We start from the raw sequence: 15,906 nt of genomic DNA, 5'->3' as shown, positions 1-15,906 counted from the left end.
TCTTACCTCTTCAGATGGCCTTCTCCTGTCAGGCAGCACTAGAGTATTTGCATGACTGCCCGGAACTATAGTAGATCCTATACTCATTCTGGGTCCAACTAGCATGTACCGCTTCTCTCCTGATCTGTACTGGATGCTGTGACACAGTGTCCCATCATAATTAGTCTCTGGCAGATATTTAGAAGTATAGTCTGTGGATTTGGAGCACTGCATTGCAATCAGCACGATGATGCTGACGAGAAAAAGTACAGAAACTGCGCCCAAAGTTATCATGAGGTAAAATATGACATTACTGTCCTCATCATCTTTTGCTGCACTTTTAACATCAGAAGCTGCAAAAGCCTCTTTGGGCTCCACAAGTTTGACAATCACAGTAGCTGTTGCTGAGAGAGAAACGTTGCCGTTGTCTTTGACCAGTATGAGCAGTTTATGCTCAGCCTCGTCTGTCTCTGTGAATGAGCGAAGTGTTCTGATCTGTCCTGTATAGCGGTCCAAAGCAAAGAGACTGTGGTCAGTCACTTCCTGCAGTGAAAAGAGCAACCAGCCGTTATATCCTATATCAGCGTCATAGGCTCTGACTTTAGTCACCAAGTGTCCTGCATTGACGTTTCGGGGAATCTCCTCCACACCTTGAGCAGAGCCGTTGGAGCTGAGTGGATACAGGATGACTGGAGTGTTGTCGTTCTGATCCAGGATGAAGACGTTGACTGTGACATTGTTGCTTAGTGACGGAGTTCCAGAATCTGAGGCAACAACTTGGAACTGGAAAGTTTTCAGCGTTTCAAAGTCAAAACTTTTCAGCGCTAAAATTTCCCCATTTTCAGAGTTTATGTTTAGAAATGAAGTGACTTTATTATCTTCACTTCCGTCTCTGACAATATGATAGGAAATGCGCGCATTGTCATTCTCATCACGATCAGAGGCTTTAACAGAAAACACTGAAGCTCCTGGATTATTCCCCTCAGTAACATAGAAAGTATATGGGCTGAGTGAAAACTCTGGACTGTTGTCATTCACATCGGACACCGTAACGCTTATTGTCTTTTCAGATGATAACGGAGGCTGACCTGCGTCTTTTGCCGTTATTGTCAACTCATATTGTGACTGTTTCTCTCTGTCCAGAGGGGATTTGGTCACTAATGAAAACATTTTGTCTTTTAAGGATGTTGATAGAATGAACGGTACATCTTCATTTACACTGCAGATCACTTTTCCATTAAGACCAGAATCCAAATCATTTACACTAATAAGAGCTACTGTAGTTCCAGGCCTGGAATCTTCAGGGATGGAATTTGAAAACGAAGTAACCTCTATCTCAGGTGCGTTATCATTCACATCAACTATCTTGATTATGACGCTTTTTTCTGTGGTAAGAGGAGCGAAACCTTTATCTGATGCCTGGATTTCTATTTCATATTTGTCCCTTTCTTCGTAATCTATTAAATTTTTAACAGTTATTTCCCCTGTCATTGAATTAATGTCAAATAGATTTAATATATTTTGATTCATACTGTTGCTAAATGAGTAAACTATCTCTCCGTTAGTCCCATCATCCAAATCCGTTGCATTTACTTGTACGACTATTGTGCCGAGGGGAATATTTTCACTGAGTGTAAAAGAATAATCATGTCTAGGGAAAGCAGGTGCGTTATCATTAACATCCAAAACATTTACCAGGATATTCATGTCACCTGATTTCGGAGGTTTGCCCCCATCAAGGGCCTTCAGTATTAGTGAATGGCTTCCTGCTATTTCTCTGTCTAAAGATTTTTGAACAACTAAAATAGGTATTTTACCATCGTCTCCTTTATCCTTAACTTCCAAACGGAAATGGTCGTTGTTGCTAAGTTTATACTGCTGCACGGAAAACTGACCAATGTCTCGATCAAGCGCAGCTTTCAGCTGGATTCGTGCTCCGGGTAAAACTGACTCTGAAATCTCCAATTTCTTGTCTTTTTCGTGGAAAATGGGCTCATGGTCGTTTATATCTACAACCTCCACTTCCACATAATGGACCTCCAGCGGGTTTTCTAGCACTGTTTTCACATTTATTACACACGCACTGCTCTGCGCACACACTTCCTCTCTGTCAATCTTTCTGCTCACATACAGAACACCGTCGTTTGGATTCACATAGAACAGGGGATCCGCATTACTTGAAACAATCCGATATTTCCGGTCTTTCAACGTGTTTTTATCTAATCCCAGATCTCTTGCTATGTTTCCAACCATAGTTCCGTCTTCAACTTCTTCAGAGATCGAATACCTTAATTGCGCTGAGGCTACAGTCCACAAAAGCACAACAGCTACACATCCAACCAGATATCCTCTCGCTATTTCTCGTTCACGTTTTCTTTGTTCCATGGTCTTGTCCTTAATGTTCAAAGATCTATCACAGAAAACATCGCGACGTCAGAACACGGTGTTTTTCCCTACTGTAAACAATCCTGTTCTTAAAAAAATAGGAAAAAATAGGAATAAAATGATCGCAGTTACAGGGAAGAATGAGAACAGAAGAGAATGCGGTAACGTCGAAGTGAGAGCCTTATCAGGAGGAGGAACCACATTACAATGAGACAACGTCACACACTGCTGACTTGTGATATTGTACTGACACCATGCGACCAAGTGTTTCTCATCGGTGAAACGAAGTATTAGCGTACCAGCTAAATGGTACACTGTTCTGTATCTGCCTGTAAATCTGTGACCAAACGCGATCGTTAGTTGAAAAGAGACAAGCCTTCACTTTCAATCACACGCTACTGTGGCTGAGGCTATTCCTTCTTGTGTGCTTAAATTATGAGTCCAAACATCTAAAACATACACACAGTAACGACAAACGATTAATCCTGACTTTGCTTCCATTGTACTGACATCACATGACCAAAAGTCTAACTGCAGACAACACACTAGTAATGCATTAGTTAAAAATAAGTAAAATGAGTACGCTGGGGTAATACCAACCCAATGCTTCTTTTGTTGTATTCTCATCATGTAGGAATATTAAATGTTTACTCTGTATCGTTACAATTGTTGCCAAGAACAAGTTCAGATTCCTGGTTCATTATATGAGTTACAACTACACATCCTCGAAACAGGATTTTCAACACCATGGATAGCGATAGTCAGGAACTTCACCTTGGTCCAGTTGAGCTATGCGTTGTTATCGTTCTTATTTTTTATAAAGAAAAAAAAAACCCGTAAAAACACCCCTAATTAAAAGACTGATTTTTTTTTTTAAAATCTGTTTTAGTTCCTTAATCTGTCTTTGCAGCTGGATGTTTTTTAAAAGTTGTTTGACTTTAGAATGGCATTTAATATATTAAACATACTCCATGTCTAAAATGACTTATCTGTCGTATTTTAAAGAAAAGCCTAGCTCATTTAATTTTATACTGACACAGAGAGAGAAGAATAATTCTTACGAATAAAATCTTGGCAGATGTTCTCGGGTATCGCTCAAGTTGTTTCCATAAGTATTAGTTGTAAACACAAATTTCCACAAACTATAATCAGTGCATGAATGCGAATGTACTGTGCATTTATTTAATTGGAAAATGTTGAATATTCCTTACCTCTTCAGATGTGCGTCTCCTATCAGGAAGCACTAGTGTATTTGCATGACTGCCCGGTACTATAGTAGATCCTATACTCATTCTGGGTCCAACTAGCATGTACCGCTTCTCTCCTGATCTGTACTGGATGCTGTGACACAGTGTCCCATCATAATTAGTCTCTGGCAGATATTTAGAAGTATAGTCTGTGGATTTGGAGCACTGCATTGCAATCAGCACGATGATGCTGACGAGAAAAAGTACAGAAACGGCGCCCAAAGTTATCATGAGGTAAAATATGACATTACTGTCCTCATCATCTTTTGCTGCACTTTTAACATCAGAAGCTGCAAAAGCCTCTTTGGGCTCCACAAGTTTGACAATCACAGTAGCTGTTGCTGAGAGAGAAACGTTGCCGTTGTCTTTGACCAGTATGAGCAGTTTATGCTCAGCCTCGTCTGTCTCTGTGAATGAGCGAAGTGTTCTGATCTGTCCTGTATAGCGGTCCAAAGAAAAGAGACTGTGGTCAGTCACTTCTTGCAGGGAAAAGAGCAACCAGCCGTTATATCCTATATCAGCGTCATAGGCTCTGACTTTAGTCACCAAGTGTCCTGCGTTGACGTTTCGGGGAATCTCCTCCACACCTTGAGCAGAGCCGTTGGAGCTGATTGGATACAGGATGACTGGAGCGTTGTCGTTCTGATCCAGGATGAAGACGTTGACTGTGACGTTGTTGCTTAGTGACGGAGTTCCAGAATCTGAGGCAACAACTTGGAACTTGAAAGTTTTCAGCGTTTCAAAATCAAAACTTTTCAGCGCTAAAATTTCCCCATTTTCAGAGTTTATGTTTAGAAATGAAGTGACTTTATTATCTTCACTTCCATCTCTGATAATATGATAGGAAATGCGCGCATTGTCATTCTCATCACGATCAGATGCTTTAACAGAAAACACCGAAGCTCCTGGATTATTCCCCTCAGTAACATAGAAAGTATATGGGCTGAGTGAAAACTCTGGACTGTTGTCATTCACATCGGACACCGTAACGCTTATTGTCTTTTCAGATGATAACGGAGGCTGACCTGCGTCTTTTGCCGTTATTGTCAACTCATATTGTGACTGTTTCTCTCTGTCCAGAGGGGATTTGGTCACTAATGAAAACATCTTATCCTGTAAAGATGGTGATAAAGCAAACGGAACATCCTCACCTACGAAACAAATAACTTTTCCATTAAGACCAGAATCCAAGTCGTTTACACTAATAAGAGCTACTGTAGTTCCAGGTCTGGAATCTTCCGGTATTGAGCTTGAAAATGATGTTACCTCAATCTCAGGTGCGTTATCATTCAAGTCAACAATCTTTATTTTTACGCTCTTTTCTGTAGTTAGAGGAGCCATACCTTTATCCGACGCCTGGATTTCTATTTCGTATTTTTCCCTCTCCTCATAGTTTATCAATCCTTTGACGCTTAACTCTCCTGTTAATGGACTGATAGCAAAGAGACTTAAATCTTTTTGATTTATACTCTTACCAAATGAATAAACTACATCTCCGTTAGGTCCATCATCTAAGTCTATTGCATTTACTTGTACGACTATTGTACCAAGTGGTGTATTTTCATTGAGCGTAACAGAATAATCATCTTTAGAGAAAGCAGGAGCGTTATCATTAACATCAAGAACATTTACCAGAATATTCATTTCGCTTGATTTCGGAGGTTTGCCCCCATCCAGCGCCGTCAGTGATAATACATGGCTCCCTGCAGTTTCCCTGTCTAAGGATTTTTGAACAACTAAAATAGGTATTTTTCCATCATCTCCTTTATCCTTAATTTCCAATCGGAAGTGGTCGTTGTTGCTAAGTTTATACTGCTGCACGGAAAACTGTCCACTGTCTTGGTCACGTGCTGCTTTCAGCTGAAATCGTGTCCCGGGTAATGCTGACTCTGAAATCTCAAGGTTTGTCTGGTTGTCTTGGAAGCTGGGTGAATGGTCATTTATATCTAGCACTTCTACTCTAGCATAATGGACCTCCAGTGGGTTTTCTAGCACAGTTTTAACATTTATTACACACGCACTGCTCTGCGCACACACTTCCTCTCTGTCAATCTTTCTGCTCACATACAGAACACCATCGTTTGGATTCACATAGAACAGGGGGTCCGCATTACTTGAAACAATCCGATACTTCCGGTCTTTCAACGTGTTTTTATCTAATCCCAGATCTCTTGCTATGTTTCCAACCACAGTTCCTTCGTTAACCTCCTCGGAGATCGAATATCGCAACTGCGCTGATGCTACAGTCCACAAAAGCACAGCAAATACGCATCCGACCAGATATCCTCTCCTCATTTCCGACTGACGTTTTCTTTGTTCCATGGTCAAAACGAAATTTTTCAATAATCCATCACAATGACTATAAATCTGTTGGAAATGCAAAAAAAGAACAACCTCGTTCTTGCAAACACTCCTGTGATATTTGTACATGCAAAAACTGGTGTAAACCCAGAGAACAATCCGCGAAACGATGCTCCCCTTCTCGATGTGAAATAGCTAAGAGGTGGAACCAAAAAGCAGTAAGGACAAGCTTGTGGGTGGAAGGTTTTCTATATCACACTGACACCATGCGAGTTTTATTCTCATTACAGAAAATTGGCTTCATATTGGATTATTAGAGCAGTATGATCGGTTTATGTCCATCAGAAGATTACAAATCGAACACGAATAAAAAAATTACAATCTCTTTTTTTCACGCAGTACCAGCGAGTATTTTAAATTTGTATTGTTGTTATCTCACGAGTTAAGCAAATCGTGTCACTGCAGAATTACCTTGAAACGAAGCAAGGCACTTTTCAGCACCAAGGATAGTTATTTAGTTTGCAAATTGCTTTCACTGAGTGAGTCCCGCACATTTTTGTATATCATTAATTGACCGGTAGCAAAAAACACTCACTTGTCTGAAATAAATCAACCTTGATTTGTTGCTCAATAATTTCAGAATAACAAGGTATTATAATAATTTTCAATGAGACACTTTAAAATATCACAGCTGCTCTGATCGAGGTGAGGGAGATGAAAAGGATGCATTTTTGTATGACTAGTGATTAAAAATAAATGTACAACTTAGGGGAAGAACGTCATATTTTAAGATATGCCTTACCTCAGATGTTCTCCTCCTGTCAGGAAGCACGAGAGTATTTGCATGGCTTCCTGGTACTATAGTAGATCCTATACTCATTCTGGGTCCAACTAGCATGTACCGCTTCTCTCCTGATCTATACTGGATGCTGTGACACAGTGTCCCATCATAATTAGTCTCTGGAAGATATTTAGAAGTATAGTCTGTGGATTTGGAGCACTGCATTGCAATCAGCACGATGATACTGACGAGAAAAAGTACAGAAACTGCGCCCAAAGTTATCATGAGGTAAAATATGACATTACTGTCCTCATCATCTTTTGCTGCGCTTTTAACATCAGAAGCTGCAAAAGCCTCTTTGGGCTCCACAAGTTTGACAATCACAGTAGCTGTTGCTGAGAGAGAAACGTTGCCGTTGTCTTTGACCAGTATTACCAGTTTATGCTCAGCCTCGTCTGTCTCTGTGAATGAGCGAAGTGTTCTGATCTGTCCTGTATAGCGGTCCAAAGCAAAGAGACTGTGGTCAGTAACTTCCTGCAGTGAAAAGAGCAACCAGCCGTTATATCCTATATCAGCGTCATAGGCTCTGACTTTAGTCACCAAGTGTCCTGCGTTGACGTTTCGGGGAATCTCCTCCACACCTTGAGCAGAGCCGTTGGAGGTGAGTGGATACAGGATGACTGGAGTGTTGTCGTTCTGATCCAGGATGAAGACGTTGACTGTGACGTTGTTGCTTAGTGACGGAGTTCCAGAATCTGAGGCAACAACTTGGAACTGGAAAGTTTTCAGTGTTTCAAAGTCAAAACTTTTCAGCGCTAAAATTTCCCCATTATCTGAGTTTATATTTAGAAATGAACTGATTTTATTATCTTCACTTCCGTCTCTGATGATATGATAGGAAACGCGTGCACAGTCATTTTCATCACGATCAGAGGCTTTCACTGCAAATACGGAGGCTCCTGGACTGTTATTCTCTGTGATATAAAACGTGTAAGGACTCGTTGAAAACATTGGACTGTTGTCGTTTACATCTGATATAACCACGCTTATAGTCTTTTCAGTTAAATGGGGAGGTTCACCTGAGTCCTTTGCAGTAATCGTGACATCATATTGAGAAGTAATTTCTCTGTCTAACTGGGAGATGGTAACTATAGCGTACATATTTTCTTGTAATGATGGAGATAACGTAAACGGGACTCCTTGTTTGATTGCGCAAATGACCTTACCATTGATTCCAGAGTCTAAATCGGTGACACTAATGAGGGCCACTGTAGTTCCTATCTTTGAATCTTCCTTGATAGAACTAGAAAATGATGTCACTTCTATCTCAGGTGCATTGTCATTCACGTCAGCAACGGTTATCACAACACTCTTGCCAGTTTTTAATGGAACCTGTGCCTTATCAGATGCCTGAATATCAATTTCATAACTTGTACTTTTCTCGAAATCTAATTTACCTGTTACATGAATTTCGCCAGTGTTTGCATCTATACTAAAAAGCTCCGTTATTTTTGGATCGACTTCGTTACCGAATGAATATATTATTTCACCGTTTGCTCCCTGGTCCAAATCTGTTGCATTCACTTGAATGACGACAGTGCCAGTGGGGATGTTTTCTTTAAGTGTAGCAGAATACAGCTCTTTGGTGAACACTGGGGAATTGTCATTAATATCAAGTACATCCACAGTGATTTCTATATCGCCTGATTTCGCCGGTTTCCCTCCATCAACGGCTGTTAAACGTAACGTGTGCTTCTCGTTTGTTTCTCTGTCTAACTGCTTCTGCAGAACTAAGAATGGTATTTTCTGGTCTTTGCCACGGTCCTTTACTTCTACTCTAAAATATTCATTATGACTGAGTTTATATTGCTGAATTGCGAATTGGCCCACATCGGGGTCACGCGCAGCTTGTAGCTGAAATCTCGCTCCTGGTAGAGCCGACTCGGAAATTTCAAGCCTTTTCTCTTTCTCTGGAAAAACTGGAGAATGATCGTTTATATCTAGTATTTCCACTGCCACATAGTGAATCTCTAGTGGGTTTTCTAGCACGGTTTTTAGGTTGATGGTGCATGCACTGCTTCGTTCACACACCTCTTCCCTGTCTATCCTTCTTTTCACATACAGGATGCCATCGTTTTGATTCACCTGGAAAAGTGATTCCGTTGAGCCTGTTACAATGCGGTATCCTCTGCCTGTGAGTGCACTCTTATCAAGCCCCAAATCCTTAGCTATATTTCCCACGATGGTTCCATCTTGAACCTCCTCAGATATGGAATATCTGATCTGTGCAAAAGCTCCGCTACATAAAATAACCAAAACAATTATGAAGACGAACCAACAACGCCGGTCCTTCCGTGCTTTGCCTTCCCTTTGTTCCATGACAAAGATGACTGAAAGATGACTGAAAATAGTCCATAAAATCCCTGCTTGCAAAGCCAGCCAGTGTCCGATGATCCTGTACGTTAACCAGGATCTGTTTTGGGGGAGTGCTCTGAAAATAAAGCACACTCGTTGCCGTGAATCACGATCTTACCTTGAAATTTGCTATTTGAGAGAAAAATAGCATATCGGCTCGGTTGAAATACCACTCGTGACGTAAGGTACTGCCAAATACAGAGCACCACTGAACTACACTGACATCAAGCGTTAGGTTTTGTTATTTACACAGACTACAGTTAAAAAAAATCCCCCAGATGAGTTATATTCTCACACTGACGTAAACAAGTCTTTATTGACCGACAGGACCGGATTTTGCACAAAGCCAAACTCTGGACACTCGAATGCATTTGGAAATATACACAATATGTGTTGTACTTTACTGTAACTGTGTAGTTAGCATATACTAAGTAGAAAACATCAGCAAAAAATACCACACAAATAACCTTACCAAAACCCCACAAGTGGAAGAGGAAAACGGTTTGCAGTGTTTACTAATGCCAGTAACAAATCAGCACCATGGAGAGTGAACACAGAGTACTGGTAAAAATATTACTATTGTTAAATATAATAAAAATTGAACCAAAAACGTTTTAAATGAAATAAAATTCTTCCATATACCAGACAAAAATCTCATTAAGCCACTGTTAGCTAATATAAAATAACCCTACCTCTTCAGGTGTCCGTCTCCTATCAGGAAGCACGAGTGTATTTCCATGGCTGCCCGGAACTATAGTAGATCCTATACTCATTCTGGGTCCAACTAGCATGTACCGCTTCTCTCCTGATCTGTACTGGATGCTGTGACACAGTGTCCCATCATAATTAGTCTCTGGAAGATATTTAGAAGTATAGTCTGTGGATTTGGAGCACTGCATTGCAATCAGCACGATGATGCTGACGAGAAAAAGTACAGAAACTGCGCCCAAAGATATCATGAGGTAAAATATGACATTACTGTCCTCATCATCTTTTGCTGCGCTTTTAACATCAGAAGCTGCAAAAGCCTCTTTGGGCTCCACAAGCTTGACAATCACAGTAGCTGTTGCTGAGAGAGAAACGTTGCCGTTGTCTTTGACCAGTATGAGCAGTTTATGCTCAGCCTCGTCTGTCTCTGTGAATGAGCGAAGTGTTCTGATCTGTCCTGTATAGCGGTCCAAAGCAAAGAGACTGTGGTCAGTCACTTCTTGCAGTGAAAAGAGCAACCAGCCGTTATATCCTATATCAGCGTCATAGGCTCTGACTTTAGTCACCAAGTGTCCTTCATTGACGTTTCGGGGAATCTCCTCCACACCTTGAGCAGAACCGTTGGAGCTGAGTGGATACAGGATGACTGGAGCGTTGTCGTTCTGATCCAGGATGAAGACGTTGACTGTGACGTTGTTGCTTAGTGACGGAGTTCCAGAATCTGAGGCAACAACTTGGAACTGGAAAGTTTTCAGCATTTCAAAGTCAAAACTTTTCAGTGCCACAATTTCTCCATTTTCAGAATTAATGTTTAGAAAAGAGGTGAGCGTATTTTCTCCCCCCCTTTCTCTTAAGATAAGATATGAAATAAGAGCATTACTTCCCTCATCATTGTCTCGGGCTGCCACTGAGAAGATCGACGCCCCTGGGCTGTTATTCTCAGTTATGTAGAAAGTATATGGATTCTGTAAGAACTCAGGGCTGTTGTCATTCAAATCTGAAATAACAATATTTATACTTTTCTCCGATGATAAGGAAGGTTCGCCTTCGTCTTTAGCAACTATCAGGACATTATACTGGGATTGTTGTTCTCTGTCTAAAACCTGTTTCGTTACTAGAGAATACATGTTACTTTGTAAAGAAGGTGCGAGCAAAAAGGGTGCATCTTTGCTTACATAACATACTACTTTTCCATTCAAATCAGAATCGGAGTCTTTGACACTAATTAACGCCACTGTGGTTCCTGGTTTTGAATTTTCAGGGAGTGCATGAGAAAAAGATGTCACTTCAATCTCTGGTGCATTGTCATTTACGTCAATTATATTAATAATGACGATTTTGTCTGTTGTCATTGTAGCTGCTCCTTTGTCGGATGCTTGAATGTCGATTTCATACCTGCCGCTCTCTTCAAAGTCTATGAGTCCCGCCACTATAATTTCTCCAGTAACCGGATTTAAGTCAAAACGTTCACGTACCCGTGCTTCCACGTCATTTCCAAATGAATACACAACCTCACCATTTAATCCTTCATCCAGGTCTGTTGCATTAACTTGAATCACAGTCGTACCAAAAGGAGAATTTTCTTTGAGGTGCGCACTATATGCCTCTTTACTGAAAACAGGAGGGTTGTCATTAACATCGGAAACATTAACAATTATTGTCATGTTACCAGATCTGGGAGGTTTACCTCCATCAAAGGCTGTCAGAAGCAACACATGAGTTTTAACAGATTCTCTATCAAGTGATTTTTGAAGGACTAAACTCGGTGTTTTACGGTCTTCGCCCCGGTCTTTCACTTCTAAACGGAAATGTTCATTGTGACTCAGCTTGTACTGCTGGACAGACAGCGAACCACTATCGGCATCACGGGCTGCTTGTAACTGAAATCGTGCTCCTGGTAGTGCAGATTCAGAAATTTCCAGCGTATTTTCTTTTTCAGGAAAGATCGGTGCGTGGTCGTTTACATCCAGAATCTCCACTGCCACGTAGTGCACCTCGAGTGGATTTTCTAACACTGTTTTTAGGTCGATAACACACATCTTGTTTCTGTCACACACTTCCTCTCTGTCGATTTTTCGGTTCACATACAAGATCCCATTATCTGTGTTTACTCGGAAAGGAGGCTCTGCTGAGCCGGAGACAATGCGGTACCCCCTCTCTTTCAGTGTAGCCTTATCGAGACCTAAATCCTTCGCGATATTTCCAACAGCAGTTCCTTCTGTAACTTCCTCTGAAATTGAATATCTAAATTGTCCCAAAGCGGTCTTCCAGACCAGAACCAAAATGTATACAATCCATATTGTCCTCGTTCTCCACGTTAGGCATCGCCTTTGTTCCATGGCGTAAAGATGAAACAGCGAAATGAAGCAACTTTCAAATCGCTACACTCATACACTCAAATAGGATTGTTCTGCCACACCCGTTATTACAATCCGACAGTTTTTCAGAATAAAAATTCTTAGCGATTAAATTGTGTCTAGTCCTTCACACACAGAAACGTCCTCCATTCTACTGTTTTAAAGGAAGGGGATGGCTCTTGTGTATATAATTGTAACCTTGTGGAAGCATTATTTGTCCTTACACTGACACCAAGTGACAAACAATCACACTGCAGACTTCAAAAAGAAGCATGCATTAGAAACAGCAAACTTGTCGAGATAATAAATGTTGTAAGCAAATTTAGAAAAAACAAAACAAAAGAAAAACATTCAGCCTACTCCACTTTCACCATTCTAAAACAAAAATAAGCAAAACCATTCTATCCAAATTTCTTTTGACATTACTCCATTCATGTGCTGTTGCTTTTCATGATTACGCTGCCTGTTGTAATGCAATTCCAGTCAGAGGGACACGAACTTGCCACAGAAAACAATGTAAAAGGTAAACTTCTAGACAAACACGAAACAAATACAAATCCGACTGAAATACCAGGAGTCATGGCATCAGGCATATTTAGAAAGTAATAAAACGGACAGATAAGCTGAAGCTGTGAAGCTAACGAGTCTAGGATCCTCATGTATGCTAATGCTAACTACAACATAGCAGCAATATAAGTGATGTACATGAAGACCTATAATCATGACCCATTGTTCCAATATTGATAGTACATAACGAGAAAAAAGTTGTATATTTGAAAAGAGTTCTATATATAGTGGCAAAGAAGATTTTAACAACTGTATGAAGGCAGGTGATTTTAATAATTTCAATTCGAAAAATATATACTAGAGGACGATGATTTGATTATAAATGCTGTTAAAATACAGCACAGAGATGAACTGTTCATCTTACCTCCTCAGATGTCCTCCGCCTGTCAGGAAGCACGAGTGTATTTGCATGGCTACCCGGCACTATAGTAGATCCTATACTCATTCTGGGTCCAACTAGCATGTACCGCTTCTCTCCTGATCTGTACTGGATGCTGTGACACAGTGTCCCATCATAATTAGTCTCTGGCAGATATTTAGAAGTATAGTCTGTGGATTTGGAGCACTGCATTGCAATCAGCACGATGATGCTGACGAGAAAAAGTACAGAAACTGCGCCCAAAGTTATCATGAGGTAAAATATGACATTACTGTCCTCATCATCTTTTGCTGCACTTTTAACATCAGAAGCTGCAAAAGCCTCTTTGGGCTCCACAAGTTTGACAATCACAGTAGCTGTTGCTGAGAGAGAAACGTTGCCGTTGTCTTTGACCAGTATTACCAGTTTATGCTCAGCCTCGTCAGTCTCTGTGAATGAGCGAAGTGTTCTGATCTGTCCTGTATAGCGGTCCAAAGCAAAGAGACTGTGGTCAGTAACTTCCTGGAGGGAAAAAAGCAACCAGCCGTTATATCCTATATCAGCGTCATAGGCTCTGACTTTAGTCACCAAGTGTCCTGCGTTGACGTTTCGGGGAATCTCCTCCACACCTTGAGCAGAGCCGTTGGAGCTGAGTGGATACATGATGACTGGAGCATTGTCGTTCCGATCAAGGATGAAGACGTTGACTGTGACGTTGTTGCTTAGTGACGGAGTTCCCAAATCTGACGCAACAACTTGGAACTGGAAAGTTTTCAGTGTTTCAAAGTCAAAACTTTTCAGGGCTGAAACATCCCCATTTTCGGAGTTAATATTTAGAAATGATGTAACTTTATTTTCATGACCCGCATTCCTAAGAATATGATATGAGATAATCGCATTATCTCCTTCATCACTGTCGGATGCGGTTATACAAAACACAGAAGCTCCCGGTGGGTTATTTTCGGCAATGAAGAATGTATAGGGACTCGCTGAAAACTGCGGACTATTATCATTCGTATCTGACACAAACACGTTTACTGTCTTTTCCGATGTTAAGGCTGGCTCACCAGCGTCCTTTGCGATTATTGTTATATCATATGTTGATTGTTGCTCTCTGTCAAGCTGTGACTTGGTGACCACGGCGAACATGTTATCTTGTATTGACGGAGTTAGTGTAAAAGGGCTGTCCCCTGCGATATAGCTGATTATTTTTCCATTTAACCCAGAGTCTGAATCTGTAATGCTGAGAAGCGCGACCGTTGTTCCTGGTCTAGAGTCCTCTGAAACTGCACTTGACAACGATGCCACTTCTATCTCAGGGGGATTATCATTTATGTCTCCAATGTTAATTATCACACTTTTATAAGTTTTAAATGGAATGCTTCCCTTATCAGAGGCTTGTATATCAATGTGATAGCTGTCTTGTTCTTCAAAATCTATGTGACCTTTGACAATTATCTCCCCAGTAACAGAGTCTATATCAAAAAGCTCTCGAATTTTACCTTTTACGCCACTGCCAAATGAATAAACTACTTCCCCATTGGGACCATCATCCAAATCGGTTGCGTTAACCTGAATGACTGTTGTGCCAGCCGGGGTGTTTTCCTGTAGTACAGCTGAATATGTATCTTGAATAAACACTGGCATGTTGTCATTAACGTCTAAAACATCTATGTATATTTCAACTGTGCCCGTGTTTTGAGGTGTTCCACCATCTATAGCCATGAGCACCAATTTATGGCTACTTTTAACCTCTCTGTCTAGCTGTTTACCCAACGTTAAAGTTGGAGTTTTGCCATCTTTGCCTCTGTCTTTAATCTCTAAACGAAAATGGTCGTTCTGACTTATTTTATACTGTTGGATAGAGTTTGTGCCACTATCCGGATCGTGAGCGTTTTGCAACTGATACTGTGCTCCTGGTAATGCAGACTCGGAGATCTCTAGTTTCTGAGCTTTGTCGGGAAATGCAGGAGAGTGGTCGTTTAAATCCGCTATTTCCACTATGACATAATGTATTTCTAGTGGGTTTTCAAGCACAGTTTTGAGACTAATTACACAAACATTATTATCCTTACATACTTCCTCTCGGTCTATTTTGCGCTTTGCGTAAAGGACCCCATCATCCTCATTTACATTGAAAAGAGGTTCAGTCGAGCCAGATATAATGCGAAATCCCCTCTGCTTCATTATATTCAGATCTATTCCCAAATCCTTAGCGATATTCCCAACAACACTCCCTTCTGTTAGCTCTTCTGATATAGAGTACCTCAGTTGTCCTGAAGCAATTGTGAAAAATAAAAGCACAACAAAAACGCCGATGAGTGGTGATCGCTGTCGCCATGATTCCCGTCGCCTTTGTTTCATACTGTGAGGTAAACGTAAAAATCCAAACGTTTCCATCATTCGCCACATGTTTAGATTTTTGTCTCCATGGCAGTAAGAAATAAATCCACTTCTCGTATATTATTTGTCAGTATAAAATGATAGTCACCACACGCTTAGAGCAAGTCTTTCAACTAAACGCTCTCAAACCAGACTGCATGTAACGTGGTTGGACTCGGGTATGACGTGCAGAGACGCTATAAGGCGTTATACTGACAAGGTACCGCCACCTTGTGAATATGTGAAATAGTACAATTTATGATATCAAGCTGACAAATAGTTATGGCTACTGCATCACTAAACTGACGTGTTTGAGGTCATTGTCAAAATTCTATCCAAATCCAGTTTCACCACCATTGAGAATAATAACAAAAATCATTACTCGGGGTAGAATAGGTAGAATACATGGCAACAAGTTATTACTCA

The 15,906-nt window shown here is 40.7% G+C and overlaps 2 protein-coding genes and 1 pseudogene across 14 annotated transcripts in view; all 3 read right to left on the bottom strand.

Annotated features, from left to right (window-relative positions):
• The window catches only part of LOC146524618 (protocadherin alpha-C2-like), a 216,634-nt gene that overhangs the window by 155,267 nt on the left and 45,461 nt on the right, over positions 1 to 15,906 (bottom strand). The window contains exon 1 of one of the 13 annotated variants that reach the window (XM_085173986.1): positions 13,105 to 15,901. The exons of 11 other annotated variants lie outside the window; for them this stretch is intronic. In XM_085173986.1, coding sequence (XP_085030112.1) covers positions 13,105 to 15,510 — 2,406 coding nt within the window. In that variant the 5' untranslated portion in view covers positions 15,511 to 15,901. Of the gene's footprint in view, positions 1 to 6; positions 2,811 to 13,104; positions 15,902 to 15,906 lie in introns of those variants that run through there. One more of the 13 variants, XM_085174038.1, reaches the window with a different exon arrangement.
• On the bottom strand, positions 3,243 to 9,072 carry LOC146524623 (protocadherin alpha-3-like). Its single transcript, XM_085174455.1, has 2 exons — positions 8,169 to 9,072; positions 3,243 to 5,032 (listed from the first exon to the last, which is right to left on the bottom strand). The coding sequence occupies exons 1-2, from the start codon at positions 9,070 to 9,072 to the stop codon at positions 3,543 to 3,545; spliced, it is 2,394 nt and encodes a 797-aa protein (XP_085030581.1). The 3' UTR covers positions 3,243 to 3,542.
• Positions 9,777 to 13,077, bottom strand: LOC146524622 (protocadherin alpha-3 pseudogene; annotated as a pseudogene).

The sequence above is a fragment of the Neolamprologus multifasciatus genome, chromosome 2, assembly GCF_963576455.1.
Source record: "Neolamprologus multifasciatus chromosome 2, fNeoMul1.2, whole genome shotgun sequence".
NCBI lineage: Eukaryota > Metazoa > Chordata > Actinopteri > Cichliformes > Cichlidae > Neolamprologus > Neolamprologus multifasciatus.
The sequence above is the reverse complement of the archived record's forward strand: the minus strand, read 5'-3'. Positions and strand labels throughout refer to the sequence as shown.

Coding starts and splice junctions, on each gene's coding strand:
- LOC146524623 (XM_085174455.1), bottom strand. CDS start 9,072: ATGGAACAAAGGGAAGGCAAAGCACGGAAGGACCGGCGTTGTTGGTTC. Junction 5,033..8,168: donor TAGTATAGATGCAAACACTG/GCGAAATTCATG, acceptor GTCCATTAACAG/GAGAGTTAAGCGTCAAAGGA.